The 21,564-nt window shown below is 36.3% G+C and overlaps 1 protein-coding gene across 1 annotated transcript in view; it reads right to left on the reverse strand.

Moving 5' to 3' along the window:
* The window catches only part of LOC113072476 (wings apart-like protein homolog), a 59,771-nt gene that overhangs the window by 12,235 nt on the left and 25,972 nt on the right, over window positions 1-21,564 (reverse strand). Inside the window, exons 6-14 of the mRNA XM_026245463.1 lie at window positions 18,934-19,029; window positions 14,469-14,630; window positions 12,566-12,702; window positions 11,255-11,366; window positions 10,931-11,158; window positions 9,096-9,207; window positions 8,843-8,940; window positions 7,477-7,553; window positions 2,767-2,939 (exon numbers count right to left, since the gene is read on the reverse strand). Of these exons, the coding sequence (XP_026101248.1) occupies window positions 2,767-2,939; window positions 7,477-7,553; window positions 8,843-8,940; window positions 9,096-9,207; window positions 10,931-11,158; window positions 11,255-11,366; window positions 12,566-12,702; window positions 14,469-14,630; window positions 18,934-19,029 (1,195 nt within the window). The remainder of the gene's footprint in view (window positions 1-2,766; window positions 2,940-7,476; window positions 7,554-8,842; window positions 8,941-9,095; window positions 9,208-10,930; window positions 11,159-11,254; window positions 11,367-12,565; window positions 12,703-14,468; window positions 14,631-18,933; window positions 19,030-21,564) is intronic.

Here is a 21,564-nt window from a genome sequence, read left to right on the forward strand (position 1 = left end):
TTTTCTCTGACTGTTGTTTTCCAAGCTGCTCACATCTGGCATATGACAGAGTACTCCTGCATTATGCTGAAGGTTTTGGCAGGAATACTAGTGAGCAGATAGCCAAAGCAGCACTGGTAACAGAAATCCATTTGGCACACTGAACAAAGCCCATGTAAGAAAGCCAAAAGACTCTTATTGACTTTAAGCCTTATAAAAGCAGAACAACAAACATTCTAGAAGGCATAATGTAATGAGAGGGCCGCTGCAGCCCAGTCGCCTGATTGTTTAGCTAAACAGCACATTTTATATTTCAGTGTCAAGGAGTAACTAACGAAAAGCAGTAAAGGTAATAGTTCGGAAACGACTAATCAATAATAACCAACTGAATTTAATAACTGATTAGTTGCAACCTGCTGAAAATGGAGAACCTTTGTCCGTGAAAACACTTAGCGAACACAGAAGTGAAAACTGCATTTCTATGGGCAAAAATTGCATTTGAAAAAAGGCAATTAAAAAGTGAGTTGCCGTGGGAAAGGTACCAAATTGTCTAAAGCCAAAAGCATACTTCATTTTTGCATATGCATACTGTAAAACATATAGCATGTAAAATTTAGCATGAACACAGGTCTGTCACATTTGAACAAGGACGATTCATTCATGCCCATTGTCTGTGCTACTTCTTACCAGAAGTTATGGGCAATTAAAAATCTTGTTTAAGCTGGAGTTGCGGGTATCACTCCCCTCACACGAGTGCTCATTGTGTAAGAGTGATCTGAGTGTACAAAGTTGACACGGCAAAAAATAAATAATTAAAGGAGGGGTGAAATGCTATTTCATGCATACTGAGTTTTTTACACTGTCCATGTTTAGCATGGGAATCCAACTCTTTAACAAAGTTTCAAAAATTAAGTTGTACTTTTGAAGGAGTATTTCTGTTCCAAAAATACTCCTTCCGGTTTGTCACAAGTTTCGGAAAGTTTTTTTCGAGTATGGTTCTGTGTGATGTTAGATGGAGCGGAATTTCCTTATATGGGTCCTAAGGGCACTTCTGCCAGAAGAGCGCGCGCTCCCGTATAGCAACGCACTGAGAGCAGAGGCATTCAGTGATCAGAGCGAGAGCGTCGCGAAATGTCACAAAAGAAGTGTGTTTTTGGTTGCCAGGGCAAGACAACCCTGCACAGATTAGCAAAAAAAAAAAAACAGCATTAAGGGACTAGTGGATGGAGTTTATTTTTACACAGCATCGACGGAGTTGTGCAAGTGTTTTTGTTTGTTCCCTGCATTTCGAAGATGCTTGTTTTACAAATAAGGCCCAGTTTGACGACGGATTTGCATATCGTTTATTTCTTAAGGATGATGCCATCCCAACGAAAAAGGGTCACGATGTGTTGGAACCGCAGGCGGTGAGTAAAACTGCTTCAAATATCTCTGCCTTCTTGTTAGTGCGTCCGCCTCCCATGCCGAGACCCGGGTTCGAGCCCCGCTCGGATTGAGTCGTTGCTGCTGCTGCTCTCGTTCAGTTTCAGCCTCGGGATCTGATTCTGTATCATAAATATACGCTGAATCTGATTGTTAGCCATGGTTTGTTTTGGTTGGTTTTGTCCTCACGGTGTCACAGCTTCCAAACGCTCTCAACGCAAAAGCCTACTCGCGCTCGTGATTCTTTAGCTCCGCCCACACGTCACGCCTACAGACGCTCGTGTTTTTCCGGGAAAAATCGGTACAGACTATCTTTCTCTTATGAATATAATAAAACTAAAGACTTTTTGGAGTTATGAAGGATGCAGTACTACTCTATAGGTACTCAAGATTAACAGGATATTGAGTGAAAACGAGCATTTCACCCCCCTTTAAATACCACCAAATACGTTCGGTGGGTTGGCTTTCCATTTTAAATTTAGAAATTCTGATAATCTTCTTTTTTTAACACCTGGCATCCCCCACGAAACAGTCTTCATTCTAGGGCTGTGATGATGGCAGATTTTTACCACCAAGGTAATGGGAACAACTACTGCTGGTAACGTGTTTTATATATATATGGATGGGTATCGTTAAGGTTTTAATGGTAATAGTGAAGTATTACCACGTTTAGGAATGTTTTGCAGTTTCCGCCATCGTCACTCTTTGTTTTAAGCAGGAGTTTCCCCCTTACTGTAAGGGGGCCGATCACATATCGTGTCTAAAAATGCGTGGAAAACGCTAGGCACGCCACTTTCTGATTATTTTTCCCCAAAGCCTTCTGGCACTTGCGCTCCTGAGGAGTCTGTCGTTGCTAAGCAACCATGACCTGCTCTCTCCATGAAGACGCGGAAATTTCAGCAAAGGATAAATGGATTTGCAGCACTAAAAACTGCTTGCAGTAGCACTGCTACTAAATTAATTTAAAAATCCACATACAGCTATCAGCTATTCCTTCATCTTGGCTGAGCTTTCAACGTTGTTACGGAAAAGGTGAAGAAGTCACATGACCTGAATCCAATGCAGAAGATTTTTCAAAGCCTTCTTTGATCATATTTACCAAGGGTGGCAATATTTTTGGCCACGACTGTATATGTGCTGATCAGTGTTTCTATGTCTGAATTATGTCTGTTCACCATACAAATTGATTTATATGGATTATATTTACAATGTCTTTCTGAATTTAATAAAGCAATAACATTTTTTGGGTATGGACTTTCAATGAAGGGAAAAGTAGCTTTTCAACACTGTTACATTCACAAATGCATTCCATCACAGTCAAAGTAGAAGGTTTGTTTAGTTGACAATCAGGGTCTTTGTACTGACCGTTGTCATGTGTGAGATTTAGCAGGACTCCGATGATGGCTCGCATACAGTCTTCTACAGCTTTCCCCACATTGCTGTTGCTGCAGTAAGGCAGCGGCATGCCGGACGAGCACAGGCCTCGGTTCACCTCTCGACTGTACCTCTGGATCATCTCCTCACAGTGCCATAATGCCCTAAAACAAACAGACAAAAAAAAAAAAAAAGTTATGTTCATTTGAAGAATTATTGTAAATTATTCTTTTAGTTTCTAAAAAACATCTTAAAGGGACAGATCACTGAAAAGATTTCAATTCTTACATCTTGTACTTGCACAGAATTTATTATATAGCTTTAGATCTCTTGTTTAGTGCACAAATCAAATTCATTGTACGGAAAAGAGCAGCGTGAACTATGGCTGGGACATAATGGTATATTGAGATCGCAATCAAGTATGTTCATAACAATGATAAGCTCTGGACATTTACTTGATATCAGGATCAGAGCCGATCCTAGACTTCTGGGGTAGAATTTTTTTACCAGGGGTTAAGTAATCAAATGTAAAAAATAAAGCACTTTAGCATATCATTTAAACAGAAATCGATTCATAAAGTTATACAATATTCAGTGAAAAGCAGAGAATAATTTTTTTGTTGTTGTTTAATTAACAGATGATAACAGACAGCAGCCATGGAATGCACAAAAATGACTTTTCAAACTGTTTATTTTCACTAAAGACATAACTGACTTGTGTTTAGTAAAAACTCCACAAGATGGACATTTTGACGTACAAAGAGCAAAAAAGTAGCCTATATTTGTCAGTGTTTCAGTCCAACTCGAATTGCGCACACGGAAAGCACTTGGGGAACAGTGTTTCTTCAGTTGCTCAGTGTGAATTTAACTCATTTTTTAGTATTGACCAAGAACGGCAGGAGACTGTATTTGACATCAAATCATATTATATTATTTGACTGATTTGGTTACATAGGAAAGGGCGATAGCGCATCGCATTTAAGGAAAGGAACATACATGTTTTCATTACTTCTGGCCAAAATTAAACAAAAATGTAATAATCACTGAGAGCAAGGAGGCCCCCTAATGTTTCGGGGACCCTAGGCATGTCTCTCTAAAATGTCTGCTTGTTCTGTGTGTGTTTGCGGGTGCCATTTTGTATATTACACAAACACATGTGATGCTCACAATGTTTTAAACTTCTGCCAGGAACACAAACTTCATCTTCAGAGTTGTTCTGAGAGTCACTTCACAAACTTTTCACTATTTAATTTGAGAAAAACCACCGTCAAATAAACACAGAACCTCAAACATCTTTCAAACAAACCACCTAAATTGGTTTAACTAGAAGAAATTATGACAAATATGATTATTGTATCCTGAATTGTACTAATATTATAATTTTAAATAAAAGAAAAAAAATAAATAAAAGTAACATAATACAGTCACAATATTTGTTATCCATGTACAATTGCAATGTTTTGTAAATTAATAAATATTAAATTTAATTTAAATTTAGCATTTTATTTCTTTTTTATCTGACTTGACATTTTTTTATATTTATAAATTAATAATTTTTTTTCCATTAGACAATTTTTCATGGATGGTTGAGCCCATTCTGAACTATGGGAGACCTGAGTGGAGTGCCGGTGGATGTTAAAAAGAAAACCGTTTTTCATTCAAACAAATCGATTTAAACTACACATTCGAGTTAATCGATAAAATTTATTTTTAGCCCAGCCCTACTGTCAGTATTAGTTTTCTTCAAAACCATTTAATGTAATGCCTGTATAAGATTTAAAATAAGATTTAATTACTTTTAATGCCATTTAAGGCCTTAATTTCAGACGCTTAATGCTTTTCAATGCCCCACAGAAACCTTGTAAATTCAATGCACTTAGAACTTGGACAGAATCTGTGTCCTGCAGCAGAACCAGCTGAGAAATACTACTTTAAAGACTCTTGCAAACTCCATATATTACTGTAAACATAAAAATAACAGCCCTTAATAAATAAAATCCTAATTTACAGCCTATCACAGGGCATCAAAGCCTCTTGACAGATTCCTGAGTCTGGTACTACAAGTGCTCTATCAGCATAAAATAATGGCCGTTCAGAGTTACACTCAAGAAGCTAAAACAGCCTGCAGATAACAGATGCAGCAGGAAATGTGCACATCCTAATGGATTGCATTTATGCCACAGCCAAGGTCAGCAGACACGAACACAAGCTGCATTAGCGTTCTTTAGATGGAGAAAACTTAACTCTTCCTCTCTATTAGTCCCCAAGATGTGTGTGTCAGTGAGATAGCAGTAGAGAAAGTCTGCATCCACAGCCTGTACTACAGTACGACCAGCTTCATGGAAAATGCTACTAATACGCTTGGCATAATGAGAGGTTATTAGAGAGCGAGATGGGAAATGGAGGTAGAGGTTCGTGTATTCATATATTAGTGGGGTCATTATTAATGCAGGCTTGCAGTACTCTCTAATTGAATTAGAGCCAGCTGAATGAGCTCTTCCAGCAGAATGTGTGTGAGCTGACTTTTGTTGACTCATCTAGATCCTCTTCACCATCCTGAGCACCAGCGTTTAGTTCTCTGTGCACTTTGAAGGGTCTGACCCCATCTAGAGAGCTGGACCATCAGCTTGTAATTACATTAGCAGTGGAAGAGATAAAAATATCTAAGTCACAACAGTGATTTCTGAACCCAGCGGCAGGAAAAATTTTTTTAATCCTTTCATAATACAACACTTGGTGAAAAGTACAATGGTACAACTATAAAATTAGTCACTATAACTTATGCGCTATATGGGTCCTTTTTACAGAAAGAGATAAAGCATTTCCACAATAATTTTCATTGTATAGCAATACATGCATGATATTTTACTTTAGTGCTAGATAAAAAAATATTAATCTCAATATTAATCAATTATCTTTTTTATGAAATGATATTAATTATTAAATCCCAAAAATCGATTATTCTAGCCTGTTTACAGTTAATGGATGGAACATTGAAGGGCACTTCCCATCCAATTAATCGCAATAAGCAGTGTGGTTTTAATACGAAACAAAGTCTATGGTTTCAAATTATGTTCATTGTATTGCAGTATTCAAACAATAAATGCTGTTTTGCTGGTGTTTAATGTGAAGTTACGGATTGCTGCGCCTCAGTTCAACAGCGCGAGGCGCACATGAACTAATAATCTCTTCCACATTAATACCAGCTTCAGCACAAAATAAACATGACTAAACATCCGAAGGTAAGTTAAAAGAAAGAGTACAACTTTACAATCCGTTTCCTGTATCATGTAATCGCTCAATCAGTGTTTCATTCATGAAAATATGTCAATATAAAGACTTGTAAACAATATCACGTAACGTCATATTTAATATTACCTCAGAAACAAACCTATTCCGTGACCATAAATTCGTTAGAACAATAAACTGTAGAGAGCATTTTGCTAAATATATGCACCATATAACATATTTATTATACTTTTTACTGTTCTCATGTCTCATTTATGTTTGAATAAATCCATCAATTTTTTTTTTTATGACAGCCACCATTTACATTTTTTTATATAAAAAAACGAATTTAAGTAGAAATATTATTTTGTAATTGTAACTTTGTTTTAAAAACTTTGTGTAATTAAATTTTAACAGTTGTATGTTGTAGCTTACAAATCAGTAAATTTTTACCTTCAATATTAATGTAGTACCAAATGACTCTGCTGTATATTTTACAGCAAGTACTGTAACTGATATTAGCCAAAATAATTGAAATTGAAACTAATCGAATCAAATTGCTAATCGACTCGAATCGAAAGCTTGTGAATGAGAATCCAATCGAATCATGAAATGTGCGTCAAAACCCAGCCCTACTATACGTTGTGTTATTGGGTTCTTTAACTGGGCTTCTTTCTAATTCAGAGCACATCTTTTTCCCATCAAACTGCCATAACCCATGCCTTTTGGAAAGCTGTGGAAAAGCACTAATGGATTTTTTTCCCATTTACTTCACTGTTGGAACAAATTTGCTCCCTTTGTAGCTCTAATGAGCTTTATCCTGTAAAGTAAATGTGCAAAAAACTCCAAAGCTGTCTGAAGCATTCGTTTTCTGCAAACAGATTAAATTCAAGTATTCAATGATAATCTCTGATAATTCATTCATATTCAGATATGAAGCATGATGTTGTGTGATGTCAGAATCAGAAGCTTTATTTTACCTGATGGCTCCTGAATATTGCATGCTTTCATTGTATGCAGAGTGAACACATGTAAGAAAGTAAATCGGGTTTTAGGAATGACACGAGGGACTAAATGACTATGGTTAACTATCCTTTTAAGTGGTCTGAAGTTGTACACTTGAGACTGTATGCAACTCATTAAGATTTGAAATGATTAGCCTCTCCAAGAAATGTCAGCATGGCTTGAGCTGTATCAGAGGGTGTTCTCTGGTGCAGCAGCTCTGCGCTTATGGTCTTGGCAGCTGGTGCTGTTGATAAAGTGTTCCTGTTGCTGTGAGGTTGTTAATGAGTCTGGAGGCTGTCTGCTGTAATGAGGAAAGCTAGCACAAAGTGCACAGTTAACCTGCACCCTGCCCAACCACACAGTACCAGAGGCTTATTGGCAAAACAGTCAGGAAAACATGACAACATGACAAGCTATATTACTGTAAAACTACAGCTAGACAACTGCTTTTAGTTTGGAGGCACTTACTTCGCTGAAGACACTATGAGCTGAGAGTCCTTGTACGCGATCAGGTAGGCCTGGTTTTCTGGATTGTGAACAGTTACCTGCATCGATAAATATCAAATAAAGAATAAGTAATAAAAACAGAACCACAATGAAATTTCTTTTTAATTCTAAATAGGCCCAGCAGAAAATAGACACAGTTGTTCAATATACAGTAGGTTAATATCAAGGTTAATGCAGCCTGTTTATCCCTCAGCGAAATCTACTGAGGTTTGCAACTGACTCACTCTGCCAAGTACAATAACCAACATTCCCTCATAAAATGATAGAATTAGGTCTAAAGGGAAAAAGATATAGCAAAGGATTTAACTGTTACACATGACTGGAATCTAACTTCCACTTATTGCTACGCAAACTTTCAAAAGTTTGGGGTCAATTATTATATATTTTTTTATGTTCACCTGCATTTAATTAATAAAACAGTAAATGTATTTAATACAGCAAGAGCAATACTCATAATATTGTGAGATATAACTATTTGTGACCCTGGACCACAAAACCAGTCAAAAGGGTCAATTGTTAAAAATTGAGATTTATACATCATCTGAAAGCTTAAATAAATAAGCTTTCCATTAATATATATGGTTTGTTAGGATAGGTAAATATTTAAAAATCTTGAATATTACTTAATATTACTAATAAAAAAAAATGTTTTAATATACTGTATTTACAGTAGGAAATATACAAAATATCTTCATGGAACATGATCTTTTCTTAATATCCTAATGATTCTTGGCATAAAAGAAAAATCTATCTTTTTGACCCATGCAATGTGTTTTTGGCTATTTCTACAAACATACTCCAGTGACTTAAGACTGGTTTTGTGCTCCAGGGTCACATTTAAAATGACATTTTGAAAAAAATATTAGAAAATTAAGAAACTATATTTTCAGAAGCCATTAGTCTTTAGTGTCACACGATCCTTCAGAAATAACTAATATTCTGATTTGGTGCTGAAGAAATATTTCTTATCAATGTTAAAAACACTTTTGTATTTAAATAAAGCATATGTAGTGTTTGTCACAGCATTGCACTCGCCATGAATCTACAGGAAGTCACCAAAAATGCCTTTTATTGTAAAATTTATATGAAAGCAATTATGATTTATCATTTTTATTTAAATGCTGAAAAGTTTGTCATTTTAATTTTGATTGAGATATTTGTATCCCATGTTAATGTATTTGCAGGTTCAAGGAGAAAAAGTCTGGATATAAAAACTTATCCAGAGTACTTTATACTGCACTTGTTTACATTTACCATACTTAAAATATGCATAAACTGATGTCTAAGAATTTCAACTCAAAAGCATGGAAAAGTGCATCAGACTTACACTTTCTAGAACACGCAAACATCTCTCAGCCCCCCACAATGACGCCACTAGGTTCTCCGTATCATCCTCTCGGTTCAGGTTCTCCACACACTCTTTAACTGTGGGGTATGACATGTATGTATGTGAAACCCAGGCAAATGGGATGGTCACAATATTAACATAATATCTTCTATTTGTAACAAATAATTGGCAACAATCAGATATTTAATAATATGCCATTCACTTCAGCAAATACTGATTAAAAGCAAAAGACCTTTATCTACAATGTGGTCCAGGCCTCCCAGAAGCCGGAGCTCTTCTTTAAACCAGTCCCCCGCTCTTTTTGACGTCAACGACAATAATGTCTCTGTTGCTAAATGTCCCGTCTGCCGAGAAAAAGACAATGCACAATCAGTCTGAAAGATATTATAAAAAACACATTCAGCTTTAATGACACCATTATGCAAATGTAAAAGTCTATTTGCTAAACAGAACATTAAAACAAATGTAAATAGAGGACGTGAAAAGCAATGAACACAACCTGAAAAGAGCTCTTGATCAAGCTCTGATGGCTAAAGTAAAAAATATGAAAACAAGTAAATGTTATAATAGTTTAGCAAAGGGTGTTTTGAATGGATTTAGAGACAAGTTCTTAAAGACGGTTTTATCTAGCTGCTCTTCAGTGTATAGTCTAAGTGGGCATTCATGCGGGTACATTGTGTTCTGTCTGTATACGTTTAATTGCTGGTTTATGCGCACACGCTCCAGATCTTTGACCGGTGCGTCATATCATCATTTTTTTTGTGCGTTTCATCATTTTCAGCACAATTTAAAAACTTGTCAAGTAAACTTAAAAAGTGTCAAGTAACAACAGCTGAAGTTTTCAAATGCCTGAAATGTTTAATTCTGATGTGTTACACCCAGAACTTGTCTAAAATTAAAAAAATTACAATTAAAAATTAAACTGTCAGCAGCATACTAAACCCTCTCTGAGAAATAGTGTGTAAATTCCTAATTCTTTAAACAAACATTTTTGTATAATTTACAAAGTTCAACAATAAAGTCCTATATAATAATGGTTAAACAGTTAATCATGATTATTTTGCTAAAAAAATAAATAAATAATTAACAGTAATTTACTTTAAAATTATCCAATTACTGAAAGGTCTGAACAACTTTTTTGTACAAGTTCAAGTTGCACTGTAATATCGCAATATATCACAGAATATCGCAATATACTTAAAATCGCAATAATATTGTATTGTGATAATATTGTATCGTGATAATATCGTATCGTGAGGCCTCTGGCTATTCCGTCTCCTAGAAGATTAAGTAAACAACTGGGCAGCAAATGCACTGATCTGAGAGTAAAGCTCTGATTGAGGGATTTTGACTCTAAACATCTGGCAACCATAAACATGAAAGCTTCTGGAGGCTTGTTAACAATTCAAGACAACACAAATGCCAAAAGCAGAAATCTTGTAAAAAATAAAATAGACTTTATTGTGCAGTCCTAGAATCATTTAATAAATAAATCAGTTGATCTGGTTCATAAAACCAGCATTATGAACCAAATCAACTGATTCACTGACTGACTCCAATGACAACAGATTCATTGCCTGTGAGTTTTTCAGGTGTCAACATTTCTTTCAGTTCTTCACACTAAGTTATTGCAAAGCTTCAGAAGATACACCAAATTACAACTTTTACTGAAGCTTAAAAACTTTCAACAGAAGTTAGTTAAATCATAAGGGTTTGGTCTGACATGTTTAAATGACTAAATATACTGCAATTTTGGGACTAACTTTTATTTAAAACAGAAAATAGTTGTCGAAACAACCCACTGACTGATACATTTTTGAAAACTTTCTTTTACAATGTACAACAAAAGCAATGAAGTGTATCCACTAGAGGGAGCAGAAGCTAAACCTTTCTGAAAAGCCCCAAATGAACACAGTTCCTCATCGACATGGTCTATCATCACACAAGCAGAATCATAAAAAAGTGCAAGTCCCAGACAGGAAATTTAGCAGATCTTGAGAAACATAACTCCTGCACTGCAGCAAGAAACTCTGGCCAATAAACAAGCACAACTGATCTCAAGCTTACCGTGATATTCTCCAAGTCGAGGTGCTTATTGTGGACGGTTTCGCAGAGTTTGCGAATCTTTTCTTTTACTTTATTCATCTCTTTTGTCGTTAGCTGATCAGCAATGGATTTGTCCTGTTCTAATTCCAGTAAACGAATCATTAGATCCAGACTGGCCCGATCCAGGTCCATGTTCAAGCGGTCTCGGCTGAGGATGTACATCAGAGAGGCCGTACATAGAGCTAGATTCTGGAGGAAGGGGCAAGAACAGGCAAGAAGCATTGATTCGACATGAAACATCAGGCAGTGAAGGCTTTAGAAGACTCCAAACTTATTTTGACTTACTGGATGTTGAGGTGCATCACTGAGAGTTCTAAAGACCTGAGCCACTTTCCCATGAGCCCTCAGGTGCATCCTGAAACTGGGCATGGCGCAACGTGTGGCCAAGCTAATAACACTGCACACAAACGCAAAGAGAATTGTAATGAGCAAACAGTTTTGCAATTATAAAAATTAAGTCATAGTAGGGCTACACGATAATAACAAAAATCATAATTGTCGATTACTCCTTTGAAATTCTAATTGCGATTATTAATTACAATTATCACAATTTACACTGAATGATGTTTATACCATTGCTTGAAGCAATTGTATGCCATATATTTATATGAAAATAAACAAGCTGAAAACACGAAGACTAAAAAAAAATTATTGCTTTTCTATAGGATTAAGCCTTAAATGTCAACTACACAATAGACTGGCTCATATTTTGTACTTTTTATTATTATTATTATTATTATTATTATTATTATTATAAAACGGTAAACTAAATCTAAAATTAAAAATAATGGAAAAACCATTAATATAATCTGTAGGGAAAAAAATAACATCTTAAGCACTCAGAATACTGTAAGTGGACTTTGAAAGATTAATTGCCACTTTGAGCGATTATGTAATTGAGGCATCCGTAATAGGCCTATCGGCAAGCCTGGCCCCCACTTAGTTACTATTGCCAACTCGGACAAACAAACAAATAGAGTTGCTATCTTACAATGACAGCTGTCAGTGTAAAAAACCTTGTCCCAAGATGTTTTTGATTAATTTAGGACATAGAAGGACCACGGTTCAAGTGGGATTTAAATATGCCATAGAGAGATATATAAAAGCACTTCAGTTTGGAAGCGAGGGTTTACAGATCACAATGCAAGCATGTTACGGTCATCACAATCGCAGACGACAAACATCCAGGATTCAAGTACTGCAGGATAAGATAAAATAATTTAGATTTAACCAGTTTAATGTGGAGAGGCACTGAAATGTAGACCTTCGCTAACGTGTAACCAGAAAATGAATGTTTCCTTCTTCATTGGGATTGGGGTTGAATGCTTAGGGACATTTTGCTTTGTGTTGTTTGGGTTTAGATATTGGAATAAAACAATTTCCATTGCCCATCATCTCATGATACCTGAAATCAACCGTGCAGCTGATACTCAACTACCGTACGCAAAAGCCATTGGCTCATCTGCATTCGAGAGAAGGGGCTTACCAATAGGTCAACTGTAATCGTGATTAGAAATGTGAATAACTGTATAGCTTAGATCTTAGCTTAAATATTGAAGAATGTCAGAATAAAAACTGATGAAATGTTTTCTTCACCTAAGGCAGCGTGTGTTAAGTGGTTGACCAGTCTTCAGACCAGTGGCAAGATACTCAAAGTCATCAGTGAATTCCTGATTCTCGCCAAACTCCACCACATCATTGAAGTGCTTCACGTGCTGGACGACGGTGTACAACTGTTTAGAAAGAGAAAGCAAGTGTTTAATCTCATGACAGAAATAATGTTTGATGACAGGTTTGCACTCTGTGTGTATCTAAATACAAAGACCACTCATTGACAACATTTGATATACATTTATATGTAAACACATGTAGACTTAAACTAAATTGATTGACAGTTTCAGTAATTATAAAGGGAACACACACTTTCAGCATACAGTGATAGTGATAACCGTCACGTATATACATACATACATATATATGTCAAAAGTCTTTGAATGTAAATTAAATCTATTCTATTACTTAAAGGGTTAATGAATTGAGAAATCAACTTTTACTTCAGCTTTCAAGAGTTAACGTTCTAAAAAGAATATCCTTTTCAGAACTGAAAACATCTTTGTTACTGAAATAAAAGCTTTTATTGACACCAGGCCCAGCGAATGCCAAAACCTGGAATGTGCTTACATATGACATAATAGACAGCCTCAAAACCAGGGTAGAAAATAGCCTACTACTTATTGATTTTGATGTTTTTGAATGTTAAGGGTACAGACTACAACAATAGCTACTCTAATTACTATCATATAAAAAATAATAATAATTTAAAAATCAGCTGTCTTGAGCAGATTAAGTTTCGTTCCACATGGTGCATACAAAGATATGTAAACAAGGCCAGCAAGTATTGCACGTTATGCTGCATTATTCATTATTCACTGATTGGCATACAAGCTAATGTGTGACCCTGGACCATAAAACCAGTCATAAGGGGAAATTTCTTGAAATTGAGATTTACACAGCATCTGAAAGCTGAATAAATAAGCTTTCCACTGATGTGTGGTTTGTTGGGATAGGACAATATTTGGCAGAGATAAAACTATTTGAAAATCCGGAATCTAAGAGTTCCAAAAGATCTAAATACTAAGAAAATTGCCCTAAAGTTGTCAATGCATATTGCTTATCAAAAATTAAGTTCTGATATATTTATGGTAAGAAGTTTACAAAATATTTTCATGGAACATGATCTTTATTTAAAATCTTAATGATTTTTGGCATAAAAGAAGAATAATTTTGACACGTACAATGTTTTTTTTTTCTTTGGCCATTACTAAAAATATACCACAGCGACTTAAGAGTGGTTTTGTGGTCCAAAGTCACATATAAAGACCAAAAAAAATAAGTTAGAGTTAAACAGGGTTATAATAAATATGAGAGTGGTCAGAAAACAATCCAAACAGCTTACAGCTTGTAGCTTAGATGAAAACCGATTCAGAGGGCAGAGTAAGACGTGAAGGTTGTAAAGTAGGTGGGCCTGAACAACTGAATTAGTTACTGAACATACCCACAATCAGAATTACTCCACAGAATATCAGTGATTTCTGGACCCCATCAATGGATCTTTTTTTTGCATTACTATAACAGTCCTAATGATCATGCCAGGGTTTTCAATATGCTGCCACTGAGACTTTCAAATTCAAAATTCACTGAAAAACAGCTGGACTACTTTGTATGCATATTAAGATAGAGCTTTATGCCTTTATCAATGGTTCCATTCCATTGACTTTCAAATTTAATTGGCTCCTGCTCGGGCTTTCAGTATAAAGTTGCCAAATATTAAAATGTCTAGTGAAATACAAATCTCTTAACTCAGCAGTCTCTTTTCCCCCTCTCTCTCTCTCTCTCTCTCTCTCACTCACTATAAATTGAATTGAATTAAAGGAAGCAGCATGCAGCAAGTTTCTACACTGTGTCAAATCAGACAGGGTTGTCAAGTGTTTGCACTCACCTCCTTGTGTTCTTTCCTACATTTAAGTGCAGTGACCATGTCCTGGTAAGGTTCTGTGGGGATAGTGACAGACTTGATGACTTTGGGAGGAGGAGCTGGAGCTTTGAACACTCCGTCATCCTTGTGCGAGTTCGAATCTTTACTGCCTCCCGATGAAGTGGCCTGTGAGAGAACGACGACTCAGAGTTAAAGCATTACATGTCTGGAAGCACTGCAGGGCTGATTCACATACACACTGAGCTGCCAACAATCGACCCACTGCTGGTTATCCAACAAGATGACTAAATATAGTGCTACAGAACATTATAGATTCCTCATGCAGCAGCTACTAAAAGGTCAAATCAATGACCAGCAGAAACGCTCCTAAATAAAAGCGTTTATCTGTAGCCTTGTTTTTAGGAACAGTAGAAACAGAGGCGCTGCTCTAATGAGAATTCATTCAAACCGTTCAAGTGAAGTGTAAGCATATCTGTCAGTGAGCATAATATTACACTGGGGGTAACAGATGCAGGCTGGCTAAGTTGTATGGGATTGATTGTGTTTGGATGGCAAATGTAGAGAGCAAGGGACAGGTTGCTAGTTGAAAGAGAAGTGCATAATGGGGCTATCTTTGCACAAAACATGCAAATCAAAATACACCATTTACTTAACAGTGAATGATTTATCAGGGTCAACTATTCCAAAAAATATAAATAAATTAATAATGCTGAAGAGCTGAATCAGTGATGGGACAAACAAATATTTTCCAAACTCTGAATCAACCGAACCGACTGCCTAGCAACATGATTTAGTGTTTCGAAGCTCTCGAAATATTACAAGCAGACGTCTGTAAATGCATTTTGCCAACATATATTCCAAAACAAAATAAATGTTAAGCCAGCAAACCATGCAGCACCAGCAAATTTGGATGTATTTCCCACGTCAATAGTTTCGGTATTGCTTTAGATAATTTATTTTAGGCTTGGTTCTTATAATAAATGTAGTATTCTTAAACACCTGTTATTAGTTTTTTGGGACAAACAAATATTTTCCAAACTCTGAATCAACCGAACCGACTGCCTAGCAACATGATTTAGTGTTTCGAAGCTCTCGAAATATTGCAAGCAGACGTCTGTAAATGCATTTTGCCAACATATATTCCAAAACAAAATAAATGTTAAGCCAGCAAACCATGCAGCACCAGCAAATTTGGATGTATTTCCCACGTCAATAGTTTCGGTATTGCTTTAGATAATTTATTTTAGGCTTGGTTCTTATAATAAATGTAGTATTCTTAAACACCTGTTATTAGTTTTTTTTTTCTTCACTTAATGCATTTCTATGGAAGTAGTTTTTTTTTTTCGAAGTACGTTTTTTTCCCCCCTATTTTTCTTTGTTTTCTCATGATCACAACTTAATTTTCTTGTGATCTTGACATAACGAAAGATGTTTTCTCTTGATCACGACTTAATTTTCTCATGATCTCGACGAAAATGAAAGTTTACAATGATTGTTTGATTTGCTTGATCTACTGTTGTGCTATGGTAGTTACGAACGCAATGACGAGCATCTGATCGATAGATAAACCGCGAGCTCTTTTACTGTATTATGGATATTTCCACAATATTTCCACATTTTGCTTCACTTAGTAATAACGTCTAAAATACATAAAGGCTAATCAATCACAGTAAATATTTTTTTCCAGAGACAGTACGCTAAACATTTTGTTTGTATAATTACAGTAACAGATTTAAATGGTCAAATCTACACCGCAAACACAGGGTGCATTCAGAAGGATGCAGAGAACTTGCTTGGATTCGACTCCCTTTATTTTCCTTTTATTTGAAATAAAATGAAATGGAATTTTTCATTTTAAGTAGTCATGTAGGATATGCTATAAAATTTTATATGATATAAAAATTTGTATTCTATGTTTTCTTTTCATTTATTATACAATTGACAAAAGCAAAAAAGACCTCTAACACTAGCTTGCTCTATTCTTATTATATCGTTTTATTATATCAATTGCTGTCTTTATAGGCAATATTGACTAGTAGCATAAATTATTAACTAACAATCTGGTCAACAAAGTTCTTTGGAAAATGAGGAAAATTTCCCACTGGTTACTCGACGTGTGACAACACCGGTAATACCGGTATCACCGTGGTGGGGGTGCCCTCTTTTCATTGCTTCCTTGCTTTTAAATACCTTATAAATGCATGCGCATTATACTTTCACTTTTGAATTAGCGTCAATTGGCAATTCTGCATCAATTGTTTAAATGAAAAAAAAAAAAACAGGAAAAAAAAACCGCTGATATTAAATACTATGATGACGTTTTAGTGCCACATTGAAAAAAATAAATCTAAGACTGAGATTAAAGTTGTAATATTCAAGGAATAAAGTGGTAATACTACGATAATAAATTCAAAATATGTGATATTTAGGCCTTTATCGAGCATGTAATTGTCCTGGATTGAGAGCACCGGGAGAAGCTGCAGGCCACCGGGACCGATTTGAATATTGTGTCCGAAAGGCCGCAGCATCTTACTGGAATGAGGAAGATTAAAAAACTTTTAATGAGACGCAGCACAGGGATGACGCGGACATGCTAATCTGTGATGTGACTGTCTCTTGGCACGAAGCTTTGTAGCTTTTGCATTATAGTGTATGCTCTCTTTTTAACTAAATTATTTATAATTATTGTTTTTACTTAATTCAAATAAATATTTAAGAAAAACGAATACTTAAAAAAAAAAAATCTAAACGACAGTGGGGATGGTGTCACGGTGGGAAAGTGATGTAACCGGTGTTGCGGCTTAAAACTGGTAACACCGTCAACACAGTCTATCGCGGCAAGCCTACTCCAGAAAAATGAAATAAGAAAATCTAAATTAAGGTTTTAAGGGCTTCAAACTGAACATCTCAATGTCTTATGGACTATACTCCATTGCAGTCACCTCCAATGGCCAAATCCTGTAGTTTGGCCTTCTTGATCTTTCGGCTTAACCAGCAGGCCACACTCTCTCTAGCAGCAAAATCTTCCACACTTGGCCCCTCTACACTGATTATTATCAGATCTTCCACTGTGTCTGAATGAAGGGATGCTCTAGTGTCTGATTTGAACAGGTAAACAGTCCCTAAATGGCTTATACTCCTGTTTCAGCTATTATAAGAGTTCAGTTTTGTATGTAATAGCAAAGCGATTATATTTTGTTTAGTTTATCAAGTTAAATTAAAGTTTGTTAAAAAAAAAAAAAAAAAAAGTAACGACCAAGTTGCCAGCGGTAAACAGTGAGCCTAGGTTTAATCAATTTAGCCTTCTCAAATCATCACAACTTGCCTAAAATAAAATCTATAAATATAAAACAGTTCAAGCATATAACAATATGACTATTGCGTGTATTTGTACGCAGAACTGTTCAGCTGAGCTGACGGCACGCACCAAACTGCTGCTGAGAGACAATAAACACTGTTGAGCTGCTCTTGACTGTCGCAGTAGCATGGTCTATGTTGTTTCCACCAGCACGGCAATTTTTTTCATCTCTAATTTGATTGAAGTCTAAACTATAAAAGGAGGAGTCTAAAACAGGCGGGAGGACCGGTGTTACCGGTCCGAGTCTGAACAATGATGTGAAAATTGGACCGGAGCCAGCCTCGAGGGGCATAAAAAAAGTTGGGGCCCATCAGACTCGGGCTGAAATGCAAGGCTTTAGTGTCTGTTGTTGAACCACAGGAAGACTTTCAGAGTCGCAGAGACTTTTTTCCTTCGAACGGCTGGTTGCACCAGTGCGACCTATGATATTTTTTAGTCACACCATTGAGAAATTAGGTTGCACTCTAGAGCCCTGTAATACATTGGCCAGTGAGTGAGTGAGTGAGTGAATGAGTAAGTATATTCTAGGGGTGCACGATATATATGGGGCGATGATTAATGCACATCTCTTCAGTAAAGCTGGTTATCTGATCAGCAGTAAATACCATCAGGTGCGTGATTTCACAGAGCAGCTGTTGCTACACAGAGCCGTTGTTAACTGACAAGCTGCGCAAATCCAAGCTGATAATGAATGTGAACTCCATTGGTAACGAAGGAACTTGCGACCATAGTTGCTTCTGGGAAACAAACCCCAAAATAATTTAGTGACCATCTTAGGCTACCTTTGTAGACAATGCAGAAAATAACAGCAGAAAGTATTTATGCAATAATGCAGGACAACCTTGCTAATGAAGAAATGTAATGCTGGTTTGCGTTAATATAATAAAGGTTATGTTAAAGCAAGTAACACTCCACAATCTAGTGCAAATTCCCATCCAATAAATTCTTGATGGTTAAAATCTCTCAGCATGTTTTTACACAAAGATTAATATAAACACTGTTGTGATGGCATGAGAATTGCCTGTACTGAAGTGCTTTCAAAAGTAGGTTGTGACTGTGTAGGAGTGTGTAGTGTTTAGTGAAGCACCCTGCGTTTAGTGTTGTACTCACTGGAGGAGCCTGAGATCGTGATGGAGGCATAGGGAGCAGCTCTTCTGGCTCTGGCTGGTTCCAGTGTCTTGCATTATACACAGCTTTAGTAGGCGACTGCAGAAAGAACAGACAAACACTGTTACACTAAGGGCATTTTAATACAAGAGCTTCATGTGCAGACCTGGGTTCATTGAACATATTCTTAACCTTTATTTAAACAGGAATTTCACATCAAAAAAAAAAAAAAAAAAAAAACTCTTTTACAAGTGAGACCTGGAACATCATGAGCTTGGGTTCATTTGGTTGACATGACTTGCATCAAGAACAACAAATACATTTTGAGATTGACCAATAGAGGGCCATGGAGTAAAAAATGTTGATTGAACCACTGATGTGAACAAACCGCAACACACAATAAAATACATATTTTACATTTTAATGCATGTTTTTGTCCTAAGCTGAGATTGTAATTTAGCCTAAATGTCAGGTTAGGAAGCGATGTAGATGACAGAGAGACAGGATTGTAAAGTACCATTAGTTGGGATTTGAACTATCTTTGCAACTTTTACAAGTTGTGCTTGTCTGTCCAAAAGTAAACTCATTTATGAGCAAAAATAAGAGCAATAAGCTTGTCTCAGCAAACCCCACTAAAATGTGAAGTGAAGAATCATTTTTGGCAATTACCTACAGTGGTTAAAAGAAAAATGCTGTTAATAGGCTACTCATAGTAATGAAGCAAACATATCAGGATTCTGAGGTATATATATATTTAAAAAAAAAAAAAAAAACATTTTGAGTAGAAACCTGTGAGGGTTGAAAGTGAAATCACAGATGAGTGCAAAATTTCAATGCATAAGCTTCTGCTCCACAAAGATGGCTATATTCCTTTTTCAACTGTAATCACATTTGTAATTAAAGCTCATTAAGAAGTGCTACATTTCTCAGCTTGTTTGTGTTGGCGGAGTGTGAATTGAAGCGCAGGTCATTTGCCTCAGCGGGAGTTCATTCAAAGCAGACTGCAGGAACACTCTATATATGAACAACTCACAGAGGATGCCAGATCGAGTCAAACTGCAGGGACTGACGGCACACAAATAGCCAAAAGAGAAGGGGTGATAAAAGGGCACTTGGCTACAGGAGGAGGTGTATGCACAGTCCACTGGGCAACACTGTGGCTGGGTTATTATTAATAATGAAGAGAAATATTCTGGCCCTCAACATAACTCTGCAGGAGACTGGTTTTAATCTTCTGTAATTAAGAAGTATTCTTCATGCTAGCAGGGAGTGAAAATCTAGCTCCACCCTATGGAGAGCTCTTCACACTGGGCAAAAAGCTTTCAGAAGGTCTTGCAAAGAAAAATCAAAACTGCCCCCTGATGTGTTTTTTCTTCGAGCTGGAATCCCCTCTAATGTCTGGGAATGATGCTGCCAAGTAAGACCTCCAAGAGGAACAGGCAGGTCTCTCACTCCATGAGCAACTCTGACAAGTATGCCGCTGAAACATACTCACAACCATGTGATATAGCTTGTAGCTATGAAAGCTCAGGTGTTGTTACATACCAAAATGTATAGCACCTTAAAAATGTTGCATTTAATTTAAAATTTTTTTAAGTGTTTGTTTCAGCCAGTTAAAGGGTGGATGCTTTGTGTGCACATGGTCAGGATTGTCACATCTCCGGTTTATTTGTGTTCGTATACATATACAATATCCATGATTCACCAGAGCTATATAGTCCAATGGTGCGCACATTATGGGAAATAATAATTTTATGACATGTTTGTAAAATATTTCATCATACAGAATAACATTTCTATTCATTTTGCATTGATTTATGCGATCTAAAGAGCTCAAACAGCTATCAGACCTAGCGATTACTCTCCTCTTAGCTGATTCGCATCAGCTATGACATCAGTGCGATATCATTAGTTTGTAAAGCTGTCAATCATCTCACGTGAACCACTTGACCAAAAGGATGTCCTTCTGCAATGATGCTCTCTGTGTCATTTCAGTTTGTGTCATTGGTAAAAATATATGAAAGCATCTTATCAGCATTTTCTAAAACTTTTCCAAAGCCTCCCATGATAGGTTTTAGAGAAATATCATCCTCAGATTTGAAATAAAGCATGACCAAGCTACAATTTAGTTGTGGTTAGAGTGTAGTTGATATCCTACATTCCAAAAAAATATTTAATAAATATATTCTTAATATTTGTTGTTTTTGTTTTGCTATAGCATTCAGACTGGGTACCTACTGTATATTCCGCACTATAAGTCGCTCTTTTTTTCATAGTTTGGCTGGTCCTGCGACTTATAGTCAGGTTAATTTGATAATTTTAATGAACCAAGAGAAATTAACTAACAGAAAATATTACCGTCTACAGCCGCGAGAGGTTGCTCTATGCTGCCTGAGATGCTGCTCAGTGCTCCTGTAGTCTACACTAAGCAGTATAGAGCGTCCTCTCGCAGCTGTAGACGGCAATGTTTTCTCTTGGTTCTTGGGTCTAAATAAATGCGACTTATAGTCCGGTGCGACTTATGTTTATTTCCTCTTAATGACGTATTTTTGGACTGATGCGACTTATACTCAGGTGCAACTTATAGTCTGAAAAATATGGTAAAAACAATGCATACTAAATTTATTTTAATGG

This window comes from Carassius auratus, unplaced genomic scaffold (assembly GCF_003368295.1).
Source record: "Carassius auratus strain Wakin unplaced genomic scaffold, ASM336829v1 scaf_tig00009130, whole genome shotgun sequence".
NCBI classification, from domain to species: domain Eukaryota; kingdom Metazoa; phylum Chordata; class Actinopteri; order Cypriniformes; family Cyprinidae; genus Carassius; species Carassius auratus.